This window comes from Mya arenaria, chromosome 14 (assembly GCF_026914265.1).
Source record: "Mya arenaria isolate MELC-2E11 chromosome 14, ASM2691426v1".
NCBI classification, from domain to species: Eukaryota; Metazoa; Mollusca; class Bivalvia; order Myida; family Myidae; genus Mya; species Mya arenaria.
In genome coordinates this window covers 59720911-59734689 of record NC_069135.1, presented here as the reverse complement: position 1 = coordinate 59734689, position 13779 = coordinate 59720911, and the positions used below count along the sequence as shown (strand labels likewise).

The 13779-nt window shown below is 35.9% G+C and overlaps 2 protein-coding genes across 3 annotated transcripts; both read left to right on the top strand.

Annotated features, from left to right (window-relative positions):
- Window positions 1-662: 662 nt before the first annotated feature.
- Window positions 663-1652, top strand: LOC128216331 (uncharacterized). Its single transcript, XM_052922892.1, has one exon. It carries the CDS (start codon window positions 663-665, stop codon window positions 1650-1652), a length of 990 nt encoding a protein of 329 aa, XP_052778852.1.
- Window positions 1653-7520: 5868 nt separating this feature from the next.
- On the top strand, window positions 7521-13421 carry LOC128218520 (salivary glue protein Sgs-3-like). 2 transcript variants are annotated; one of them, XM_052926199.1, is made up of 5 exons: window positions 7521-7570; window positions 7794-7856; window positions 11262-11333; window positions 11580-12149; window positions 12740-13421. In XM_052926199.1, the coding sequence occupies exons 2-5, from the start codon at window positions 7799-7801 to the stop codon at window positions 12814-12816; spliced, it is 777 nt and encodes a 258-aa protein (XP_052782159.1). In that variant the 5' UTR covers window positions 7521-7570; window positions 7794-7798; the 3' UTR covers window positions 12817-13421. The 2 variants fall into 2 exon arrangements, with proteins under 2 accessions (XP_052782159.1, XP_052782158.1); XM_052926198.1 differs by lacking the exon at window positions 7521-7570 and having other exon boundaries at window positions 7713-7856.
- The last annotated feature ends 358 nt before the right edge of the window (window positions 13422-13779 follow it).

Genomic DNA, 13779 nt, shown 5'->3' with positions numbered 1-13779 from the left:
AAGATATTTTAAAGCTTCATGATATTGTGTTTAATTCAGGTGTACCGAATTACAAGGGTGTTAGGATACTGTTGAAGACAAACTGGAATATTTCCTTTTTGCAGTCAGTTCTAATAGATTATCATGATTATGAAATATGTGATTTTCTTGAATATGGGTTTCCTATTGGATATTGTAAGGACATTTCACCAGTATCGGACAGTATAAATCACAATTTCCCGCTGGATGGTGATAAATTCATTTACACTGAATTAGGCCATTTTGCTATGGTTGGTCCATTTCAAAAGAATCCTCTTTGCTGTGACTTGGCTTTTTCGCCGTTGAATACTGTTGAGAAAGATGAATCGAGCCGCAGAGTGATTGTTGATTTGAGCTGGCCAGAATTTACTTCAGTAAACAGTGGAATATTAAAAAACATGTACTTAGGAGAGGACATAAAAATTACATTTCCAACCGTTGATTCCTTAGTGGATATCATTTTGTGTCAGGGCCCTGGTGCTTTGATGTTTAAAACAGACTTATCACGTGCATATCGCCAGATTCGCGTTGACCCCGGTGATATTCATTTTCTATCTATAAGTTTGCGCGGTAAGATTTACATAGACTGTGCACTTCCGTTTGGATTACGTTCTGCAGCTTTTATATGTCAGCGAGTAACATCCATGATCTGTTATATTGTATCTTTGCAAAATGTACTGTGTGTAAATTATTTAGATGATTTCGGTGGTGCTGACGTACCCTCTCGTGCGCATCACTCTTTCCGTGCTTTGTCGGATACGTTGCACCGTGTTGGTGTGCAGGAGAACGTTAAGAAGGCCAGTGAACCCTCGCCCATCATGGTTTTTCTCGGTGTACTTCTGGATTCAGATCGTTTGGAGTTACGGATTACTCCGGAGCGCTTGGAGGAAATTCGTTCTCTACTTTCAAGATGGATGAAGAAAAGATCGGCCTCAAAAAGGGATTTGCAGTCACTTCTTGGAAAACTTCAGTTTATTGGCAAATGTGTGAAACCAAGCCGTGTGTTCATATCGCGTATATTAGTGCTGCTACGTGGTTTGAAAAATAATGATCAAAAAGTGAAGTTGGGTAATGAATTTAGGAAAGATATCAAGTGGTGGATCAGTTTTGTTCATATCTATAATGGTGTGTCCATGATGAAAACCAGTCAATGGTCTACTGTTGATCAAGTGTTCTCATCAGATGCTTGTCTTTCTGGATGTGGAGCTATCAATCAGTGTGGTGAATTCTTTCATAAAACGTTTCCCAAATGTGTGCTTGAAGCGTGCTCAAATATAGCTCAGTTTGAGTGTATCAGTGTTGTAGTCGCTTTAAAGTTGTGGTCTGTGAAATGGCAGGGGTTGAAAATATCCATTTTTTGTGACAATCAAGCAGTTTGCTCTGTTTTGAATTCTGGGAGAACCAAGGATCCAATCTTACAGAAGTGCCTTCGCGAGGTAGCATACTTGGCATGCTCTCGCGAGTTCGAGCTTCGAGCAGTGCATCTGTCCTCGGCCAGCAACAGACTTGCAGACTTACTCAGTCGCTGGCATTTAGATCGTTCTTACGCAGAACTATTTGCGCACGAGGCGCTTCTGAATGGATATACGGAGATAAATGTGGATGATTCAATGTTTATCTTAGAAAACGATTGATGAAGGATCGAACAATAGTATGGGGCTTAATCTTCTTCGCCAACAGTTAGTTCATACCCAACGGTCTGCTTATTCGCACGGGACCTACAAGAACTTAAAGACTCAAATTCGCTCATTTCTGTTATTTTGTGTATTTTATTCATTGCAAGACTGTCCTGTAAATATTGAAACACTTTGTTTATATGCCCAATTTTTAAGCCGTAGCATGAAATCTCTCCAAAGTATTAAAAACTATATTAACGGGGCTCGTATTTACCATGTCTTGCGAGGAGAAGTTTTCCCTGATATTTCCAACATTTCTTTGCAACTCACTTACAGAGGGATAGGAAAGTTACTATTTCATTCCCCAAAGCAGGCTCCGCCCATAACGCCAGATATTTTGAAGCAAATTTATGTTCTAGATTTTGCTATTCCATTTCATGCTACGATATGGTGCTTATTTTTGTTTGCATTTTACATGATGTGCAGGAAATCAAGCATAGTTCCTGATTCTAGTGTTAAGTTTGATAAGTCTAAATACCTGTGTAGAAACGATGTGTCAGTGACAGATTTTGGCATTGTTGTTTTACTTAAGTATGCTAAAACTAATCAATTCGGGGACAACAACGTAGTTATTCCGTTGTGTAAAAATGACTCTTCTTCTTTATGTCCAGTAAAAGCGTTTCAAAACATGTGTAGGTTAGTTCCCTTGGCACCCTCAGAACCGTTGTTTGGTACAGTTTCCGTTGGGGAGGTGATCCCGCTTGACGCGAGCTGCGTTGATCGTATGTTTGGACGTATAATGACGCAACTTCCGATTGCTCACGCTCACGAATACACCATGCACTCCTTCAGACGCGGAGGTGCTTCCTTCTATTTTAAATGCGGTGTGCCGGGGGAACTTATTCAATTGTTTGGTAACTGGAAATCCGACTGTTACCTACGCTACCTTAGATTTTCATTTTCTAGCATGATTGACGCGGCACGGCTTGTCGATTTGGCTTCCTAACTTAGATTCTGGTATTTAAGTTCAGGTTTTGGCCGTTTTTTGGGAGGATTTTTGGCTGCTTTTGACAAAACTTTATATCTATGTTAATTTCATTTACAATCTAGCAGCCCATTATTTCGGCCAAATTAAATTTATATTTTACATTTGTCTTTGTTTTTCCTGAGCGCAATAATTTAACTAATTTTGAGAAAATTTAATAATTATCAAGGGAGGGAACTCTTTCTCAGCGCCGAATGTTTAATTGTCCGCCCTTCTTCATTTTGGCGCCTTTCTCACTTGTTCTCTAGTTTTAATCCGGTTCGGACGTGTGTTTTCTCCCTCCCTCCCGCCCGATTCTTTTATTTCTTTTTGTCGAACAAGTTCTCAATTTTATCTTTGCTTACATAGTTACCCCTTTTCTTCCCTCTTTTATTTAAGGATATTGAATATTATATTATGTTTTTTTTTCACTTTATTATGCTTCCTGATGTAGTGTATCCTTGCATTGAGGATTTTTGGCTGCTATTTCGGCCAAATTAAATTTATATTTTACATTTGTCTTTGTTTTTCCTGAGCGCAATAATTTATTATTATACAGCAATACGTGCACAGTTGCGCATATTTCAAACGTTGCGTCCTTTCAATGATCATGACAAAATAACCTGAAAGACATTTTACCAAAGCTTGAAAACTTAAAAAAAGAAAATAATAAAGATTAAAAACCATTAATCGGACCGTACTTTAATTCACACACACTTAGTGACATATTTCGCAAGTAGATGCAATGAGACAATTATCTAAACTAACGAAAAACGGAAGTGTATGATTTAAAGCGCTTAATTCTACAGTAACTACCGGTCGTGTTTAAAGCCACTAACAGCTATTAAGAGCTTCTAAGAAAACTACCAAGAGGTACTTAAAACACTATAAGGTTCTAAGAAATCACTATTAAACGTAACAATGTAAGGAGATGAATTATTATTGAAGCATTTAAAATTCAGAAAGAAAGTTTATTCTCATAGTGTTCCATGTATTTGCATTATAGTCCCTTCATATCAGATCTTTGATCATAGAAATATCGGTAAAGGCTTAAAGCTACACTCTCACAGATTGAACGTTTTGACAACTTTTTAATTTTTTGTCTTGGAATAAGCCAATTTTTGCGTAATTATCTGCAAACCGGTGATATAAGACTGCTGACAAAAATCAGATCGCAGATGTTTTTATTTAAGTTAAAAATAATGATGTTTTATGCATTTGTCTTAAAGGGGCTGTACTCCGTATGATGAAATAGCGGGATAAAAAGAAAATTTTCGAAAACTGACATAAACTTGGTATCGATGTGTACAATGCATTGAAACTTACTAACTGAAGTACCACATAGTTTACAATTAAAAGAAATATTCGCAGTTTTTTTTGTATTTCATTAAAAAAGATTACTATGTATGTCTACCTAGTAGAATTCATTCCTTATGCGTGATTGGCTAGCCGATGTTATCACGTGATATTACTAAGTTAGGTATATAGCTGAAATATTCCAAAGTTAAGGGTAAGCCTTCATAGCACAGTGGATTCAACACTGGACTGCAATTTGGCGAACCCGGTCTCCGACTCGATTTTTTTTTACATTTTGGTATTTTTTTTTTTCAATTATGATATCAAAGAGTAAAATATTTTATTAAATAATTGTCCTCATATTCGTTACAGTAAAAAACTGTTTTTGGTGTCAATCTGGTGTACAGTCTTTTTTAAACCGTTAGTAACGCTTTTAGCCATAAATTAAACATTAATTTTCGAACGGAAATATGAAAATCTGCGATTGGATCTTTTGTCAGCAGTCTTGTGATATAAGACTGCTGACAAAAGATCCAATCGCAGACGTAAAAATCGGCTCATTCCAAGACAAATAAAAAGAAATAAAAAAATAAGGTGAAAAAAAATCATGTGTGTTGTTCCACTGACCTGACCGACCAAGCACTTTTTGTTTTGCCTTAATGTGATTTTTTTTTTCGGTATTTCCTCAATAATGTGCATTTCTTGAGTAAACATGTTAAATTTCGACCATTTTATATTTGTTTTGTTAACAATAGTGTGATACCCTGATTGATCGCTTTGGTACTCAATCCCAGATCCGATTCTCAAAAAGCAGAAGAAAGTCGCCTATCTACCTATCCTCTATTTTGGAGGTGTTTGTGTAAACAAATAAAAAAGTAGCCTTATCATAAAGATAAATATAGCAGATTTTTAAGGATGAATTATATTGTATTAATTTATAGTCATCTGGTATGATAAGAGTTAATAAAAACCCAGATTTGTGACTATAGTATTAATTTTGACACTCATTACTTTGAACGGTCTTTTTTCATAATAATAGACTGAGTTGGGTTGGAAGTGAGCCACACTGGGTGGTTGTCCGCCTACTTCACTCTGGCGAGTACCTGACCCAAGTATGTATTATAATTTTTAAATCATTTCACTATGACGATCAAAACAAAAAAGTACATATTTGTGTACAGATAAAAAAAAATTGTCTAAGCCTTTATATTCCTTAAGCTATTAACAGCTACGTGGCCACAAATTCACAAGTTAAAAATCGTTAGAAATATATGTTTTTAATTTGTTTTTGACAAAATTGCATTTTTTTTCATCATTTATGGTTACTGCCAATAAGGAGTTTCAATCGAAAAGATACAGTGATGAGAATGATTTATTTTCTATGTAGAATACTATTTTAAAGATTTCTTGAGTTAACGTTTCGCCTATCTTTTTTCTATTCAACTTCAGATCTTTACAAACTGTGTTAGATAACCCGGTTTCGTATTTTTGCACACGATTTCAAAATGTCGGCAAAGCGGACAGGTACAAGGCCGACTGTTCAGAACTGTGTTTACGTTAACAACGTTGTTAACTTCCTCGTTGTTAACTTTATAATCGTTACTACTCTGGTTGTTTGAAGAAAACACTTGTTATCTGCGATATTTTAAATAAATAGAATTTGAGACATCTGTTACAGCTGTTCGTATTAAAATAAATTAACCAATCATATTTCGTGTTTAAAAGTTCACAACGGTGAAATTAACTTCGTTGTTAACTTAAACAAAGTTATGGCGACTCGGCCCAATTTCATTCCAATTTACCGGCATTTTGACATCGTGTGAAAAAATACGAAACCGGGTTATAGTTTGCGAACCGTCTAAGAGATATATTATTGCAGGTCTGTTTAAATTAACACACATACAACCCCGCTTAGTATTACTTTCTACGTAAATGGTATATTTAAAATATACTCTAGTGGCAACTGACATAAATCCTATAGACCTACGCAACTCGTTTGAGTCACTTGAGATCCGACAACGACACTTTTAGTGAACAAATTCACTTGAGAAACGTCTCATGCAATCAAATTTACGACATTTTCAGAAGTCACGATAGTTTATAGCCACACTGAGTACAAGTTAATATGTCAACCCGTGGCCAAAGTAGGTAAACCTTGAAGTCGCCTTGCCATAAAGATGCCTCAGTTGAAAATTAAAGAGATACCCATTATACGCCCATCATTATTCGGTTCGAACTTTATGGTCTGATCAGACTGAGTTCATGAAATTTTTATAGCGTATTAGAATGATTAGGTCGCTGGTAAGAAACTGCTGAGTCAATACTATGGAGTGACCAGAGTCCAATTAAATCTTAGAAGTAAACCTGTACCTTTCTTTAAATTCAACAATTGCTTTAACTGTTTTAATAAACTGATGAGTATACTTGAGGCTTTTAAAACTGAAACTTCCACAGCTAGAAAGTTTTACGTTTTATTGAATAATCTGCGGTTAAAATATGGAAACTTCAGTTTTTAAATACTAAAAGAACCATTTAAATAATTAGTTTATTCAAGAAATATAGCAGTTCAAAATCTAACACTTCAGTTTAAAATTGTTCACAATTTTTATAAGATGCTTCTGTAATACCGCCCAAGGTGTAGAAGAAGTTATCTTCCACCTCTAAGGCCTAAAAATAATGATTGTTTGTTAAGGGTAACATTCCCAAACTTTCTAGGTAGGGTAGGTAGGGATTTTTTTTAAAACATTTTTTTTTTCAAAATCTGTCAAGTTCAGAGTGTTTTCATGCACATGGCAGTCTTTCCTACATTATTGTCATTGCCTGACTTTGTTTTATCATATTAACAATAATTCTGATTAAAATCTGCATTTATCCGCCGTTCGTAACTCTCTATTCGCTAACGAATATTTTTTTTGCCCAGAAACGAGAAAAATATATAGGGTCTGCGCATTTTTATAGGTAGGGTCGGGTTACCCGAAACAGACATATTTTTTTAGGCCTAATAAGAAGATCTAAGAATTTGGCCATGCTGGAAATCCTTATCTTGCCCACGGGCAAAAATAAAACAAAGACCCGTATGGAACTATTTTTTATTGTCATCACACAATTACCTCCCTTGTTGAAACCGTTCGGAGTAAAAAAAAACCTCGTTTCCGCAAAACACCCTAATCTCGGTTTTGGATGAACCTATCTAACACTCTCGGCCATAGAATATTAACGTTATAGTCGTTTATAATCTTTCTATTTAGTCATCATTCGAAGCAAAATACTGCAATCCGACGAAGCATTTATGACGCAACGTATCACGTGGTATATACACACTGCTAACGATTTAGTCTGATTCCTTGGCGATTGCAATGTTTACAAAACAAATACAATGCGGTCGACTTACGTACACTCAAGGATCCCATAAAGATTACGACAGCATTAAAATTACTGGTAGTTCTCAAACACAAGTTAAATTTTAAAATTTAGAAATAAAAATACTAAAACTATTTTTATGGTCATTAAGCCCCATCAATAAATTAAAAGCTTTCAGAAAGTGGTATAAAGGATCGAGTCCATAGCGCGAGTCAGACAGAAACGGATAGGTTATGAGTTGTAATCTTTAAAGAAGGTATATTAAATTCAAATTAGATTTTAGGAACTTTGGGCGTCTGAAAAATAAGCGAACAATTATTTTTATACTTCAAATTCTTAAAATAAAACAAAAACGCTTACAAGTCACTTTAATTTTACAACGATTTAAGTCTTGAAATGTTCACACTTAATTAAACTGGTAGTTGTGAACACAATATTATTTATCAACATGCTAATTTTCAATAATTCTGTACTATCAGATAAAATGGGATTTGTGAACATTCTGCTGCTTGCTGTGTTGGCGTGTAGAGTTTCTGCAGAAGGTAAGATATTTTGTCAATTGTCAGTTTCTTTAAAACAAACCATTTCTTTTACAGCCATTGTGAAATAAGTTTTTCAAGAATGTATTCGTATTTGACATTCGTTAGCTCTCCCGACGAATATAATTATCAACGCACAAAACTTATCGATTCCTATATGGTTCTGTGCCCATTATGTTTTGTTATTAATAAATCATAAATGTATTTTCAGGAAAAATAAGGAAAGTAATCTATTAGTCAAAATTTAATGTCTGTGAACAGAATAATCGATAATTAAAACATCGTAAATCATACAATCACGAGCATGAATCTTACAATCACTAGCATGAATCTTACAGCAACGAGCATAAAGTCTCACAATTACGAGCATAAATCTTACAATCACGAGCATGAATCTTACGAGCATGAATCTTACAACCACGAGCATGTTTCTTATAGCCACAAGCATGAATCTTACAATCACGAGCATGAATCTTACAATCACTAGCATGAATCTTACAATCACGAGCATGAATCTTACAATCACTAGCATGAATCTTACAATCACGAGCATGAATCTTACAATCACGAGCATGAATCTTACAACCACGAGCATGAATCTTACAATCACGAGCATGATTCTTACAATCACGAGCATGAATCTTACAACCACGAGCATGAATCCTACAATCACGAGCAATATCTTACAATCACGAGCATGAATCTTACAATCACGAGCATGAATCTTATAGCCACGAGCTGGAATCCTACAATCACGAGCAATATCTTACAATCACGAGCATGATTCTTACAATCACGAGCATGAATCTTATAGCCACAAGCATGAATCCTACAATCACGAGCAATATCTTACAATCACGAGCATGAATCTTACAATCACGAGAATGAGTCTTACAATCACGAGCATGAGTCTTACAATCACGAGCATAAATCTTACAATCACGAGCATGAGTCTTACAATCACGAGCATGAGTATTACAGCCACGAGCATGAATCTTACAGCAACGAGCATGAATCTTACAATCACGAGCATGAGTCTTACAATCACGAGCATGAGTCTTACAATCACGAGCATGAGTCTTACAATCACGAGCATGAGTCTTACAGCCACGAGCATGAATCTTACAATCACGAGCATAAATCTTACAACCACGAGCATGAGTCTTACAGCCACGAGCATAAATCTTACAATCACGAGCATGAATCTTGCAATCACGAGCATGAGTCTTACAATCACGAGCATGAATCTTACAATCACGACCCTGAGTCTTACACCCACGAGAATGAATCATCCTATCACGAGCAAAAATCTTTCTAACAGTAAAATGAAACTTACAATCGCGAGCATGAATTTTACAACCACGAGCATAAATTTTGAAATCACGAGCATAAACCATACAATCACGAGCATATTTTTTGGCTACCACGAGCATGACTTTTATAATCACGAGCATGCGTCTGTCAATCACAAACATGAATATAACAACCTGCGTACAATCACGATTAAGTATGAATTTTACAATCACGACCAATCATGAAATAAACAATCACGATTAAGCATGAATTTTATAATCACGAGCATGAATCTTAAAACATGCTTGGTAGCGCAATGTAACGCATGAACGGAAATCATATATTTGTTAAGAAAACCAAGGAAAATCAATAATTTACCACATTTTAGCTTAAAATGTTATAATTAAGATAACTTTTATGCGCAGTCACCCATAGTCGCTTTGTGTTAATCCGATCTGGTCATTGTTCAATTTAATTTCGTCTCGTCCAGACGTCCAGTATTTGACTTAAAAAACATTTCCCTCTCGCACTGAATACTTATTATTACTATTAATATTCTGTTTGTGTTAGTTTGCAATTTACATGTAATATTAAATGCCTTTTTAAATGTGTTAAGGGCATTTGGCCGCGACGTATAACTACTTTGGTCTTATGACTTACTTCTTTAATGTTTGTATTTCTGGCGTAGCGGCCTTTTTCGGCAAATTATTATTTATTTTTTTAATTTATACAATGTCTTGTCTTTGTCTTTTCGAGTAACGATTAATTATCACATCTTCTCAGGCTGGTAAATGAACTCAACCTGTCTTGGTCAAATTAAAAATGAGCGCATAAACAATTGTCGGATGATCGGAGCTATTGAATTACTTATTTATTTTTTTAAAGTACATTTACATATTTTACAAATAGGCCATGGTATTTGAGACAGTTTGTAATGCACACACATATATATATATATATATATATATATATATATATATATATATATATATATATATATATGATAATCTTTTAAAAAAATAGAAAAAAAATCTTTTAAAAAGGAATTTCCCATATATTTGCAGTGTACGTCACTCCATTTGACAAGTGCGGTGTACGAGCGCAATTACGTTGGTTTTCTTTATCGAAGGGCAGTTTGAAACATAAGGTCCAACACCAATTGTTAGAAATATAAACATTAACCATGTTTAGACTTAAAAAGCAGAAAAGCACGATCGATCGCCAAGAAATTGTTCGATTACAGAACAAGAGCTAAATAATGCCTAGAGTTAGAGAATTGTTATTTAAACAAGGTTTATTTGTAAACAAAAACATACCACTAAGCGTCGAAAGTATATTGAATCAATGCAAAGTATACAGCTGCGGTTTCCGATTTTCACGGGATCGTCAAGGATAAAATTTATGATGCTGTTATGATAAAGAGTTTGTCTAGATTTCCAACGAAAACAAATATGCAGGACCTTCGATATTTGTATTGATGAAGACAAGTGTGAACATGAAAAGTAAAGTGTCAATTAATGATTGTTCTCATTTTTATTGCGTTTATGCTGTAAGAACGCAGTACGGCACGCGAGCAATTTCCATAAAGCGCGTTAGCGCTTCTTGGTCATTTGCTCGCTTGCCCTTCCGCGTTCTTTCAGCATAAATGCACAAAAAACTCCAACGGGGTTCTCATATCGGTAACCACGGTTGAAAAAAGTTGTAAAAGCAGATAGTACAGTCTTTTAAAAGCTAGGAGAATTGTTCATAATATTTTGTCAAAAATATTATTTCGAAGTAACCATGACTTACTTGTTTGTTTACATCGGTTGTGACCCGTGGAGACTTATGTGAGAACCCCTTTGAAGTCACGTGATTCCGCGTCAACACTTTCCTGTCCATCCAGGAGTCGGTTCCCCACACACCACATAAAAAATACGTATAGTCTTCCGGAAGTGACGATAAATCCGGGTCCAATGTAACAGAGCTATACGCATGTGTACGTTATAGAACCAGGATAGCTCCAACCAGGTTTACATTCTGTCGTGCACTTTGCTCCAAAAACCTGAATTGACTAACCCGAATGGGCATTAACCTAGTGCGAGTATAAATAAGCTTATACACACTCCTTTTCAGTGAACAGGGCCTGCGATACAACGAACCTTTGTCCGGGCGGGTTTGTCTGTGAACAGGATCTGTGTAAAATAGGTAAGTATTGATTTCTGTATGTTATAGCATAACCTTTATACCGTGTAGCGTTATGCATTGATGGTAAACACTGTTATGTTGTCTTCATATATCTCCTAGAATTACCAATGTGTCTGAAATATTACAAAAACTGTTCAAACACTAGTAGTAAAAGGTATGTGCATGTACTACCAATGTTAAAAAATATGATAATTTGTTATTGTTGCATAAACTATTACAAATTCTGAATGGTTCTTTATTTTCAAGGTGCGTCAGGGACCTGCACGATACAGCAGACGACCCCCGCAACGACAACAACAGCAACAGCTCCGCCAGATGCAACAACAACTGCAGGCGTAAACCCGACGACAACCGTGCCAGCAGCAACGACGGGGGGTAACACACAAACTACAACACAACCCGCTCCTTCAGTCACTGTACCAGACACGACAACACAACCCGCTCCTTCAACCACTGTACCAGACACGACAACAAAACCCGCTCCTTCAACCACTATAACAGACACGACAACACAACCCGCTCCTTCAACCACTGTACCAGACACGACAACACAATCCGCTCCTTCAACCACTGTACCAGACACGACAACACAACCCGCTCCTTCAACCACTGTACCAGACACGACAACATATGATGTAACAAACCCACCTGAAACCACTCAAGAAGAAATTACTACGACTGTTCTTCGGAAAAAGAGAGAAACATCTAGTACAGAAGAGTGTGTGTCCAATGCAAGCTGTCTTCCTGTCGAGGGTGGACAATTGACATGTGCCTGTAATGCAGGGTACTACGCCAACAATGGCGGGTTTTGCGAAGGTAATCATCTTAAAGTCGTCGTATAATTGTACAAAGAGTGTTAACCTATAACCGCGACAAGCAGATATGGGTATTCAGGTATAATGACTTCAGTGGGATCTATGACGTCATATTATTACGTGACTAAAACTAAAATTGAGACATCCATGGTGAAGGTCACATGTCGTGTAGGTCATGGGAATATTCAAACACAAATTAAGTTACTTTCTGTGTAAAACATATTTCACAGGTTGGCAAATTGGTATATTTCGAAATGATACAAAACTTATGACGTTTTTATTTCGCGGTTTAAATATATTTCTAATTGATTAAAAATATGCCCATTTTTTATATTATTCGACGGCAGTGAATCTGTTTACGAATATAGATATAACGTGTATTCTTGTTGGAATATTACCACTGCATTCGTAATTTAAGCTTTGCTGTAAATTTATTTGAAGTGTCTTGAAAATCTTAGGACAGCTGAATTAAAACATGTCTTTTTTAACTTAAAATCGAGTAAGGGTCAGTGTACATAGATTGTTTCATTCTGATGTTACAGAGCTTGTATTTTTTAAGATGCATTTTATCAATAAGTGACTCATTTTCAGATAGCGCAGCCGGTTCCAACCACAAGGCCAGTGTTTGGGTTGCCCTTGGAGCTGTCATCCTGCTGCTGATAAAATGATTTCGCTCAATAAATAATAATGAAAAGCCAATACGTAATTTCCAACGCAGTTTTCTTCCTTGGCGAGCAATGAAGGTCCTTTCCACCACGTACGGCAATACCTGGATTTCAGCTACATATGTTTGTTTACCAACATATTATTTCTAATGACACATATTTATGCAATATTCTATAAAAAATCATTTAAATAACGTTGTTTAAAAGTAAGAAATAGACATTTATTTCAAATGAAGTAACATGTTAACTTTTGAAATGAAGTAATGTGGTTTTTGATCATGATCACATGGCATGCGCGGTGGCAGTGATTACAGTGCGTCAATGGCAAGTAACCGTTGAGTGGAATTCGGTCAATGCTTTACTTTGTAAACAATACTTTTTCTGAATGTCTGAAATCGTATGCAAACAGCTGTCACATAATTCCTGTGGCTTTATTGTATGCTGTTTTAGGTAAATGTTAATACATTAGTATGATGACGCTTTTAGCCGATAAAACAGACTTACAGTATAAACATTGAACTAACAGCATGTTTTCTGCAGGTTAATGTGCGACCCTTTCATGCTGGTTTCGACACCGTTTTTTGTAAACAGAACCAAATTAAAATAAAAACAAGATTTCGTTGGCTGTTTTCTCTTGTCCCTCTTTGTTTAAACAATGACTCTTAGCCCAAAAAGGTTCGGTTCCATTGATTCGACACACCTCCGAATATTAGTGCAAGCAATTTGGTTCAAATATAGGGTACCAAATGGTTTAACTACGAACAAGATGTGTTAAATTAAAACGTAATGCATACATGGCGCAGAGACGCATCCATTAAACTAAACGTACAAATATTCTCCTAAAAATGATAAAATCTGTTAGACCTACCTGCATTTTAAGGCATGTCACTGGAACCAAACTATTTTTTTTTTATTTCTATGGCCTTCTTATTCAAACCTAAAATGCACTGGACACCATAACGACGT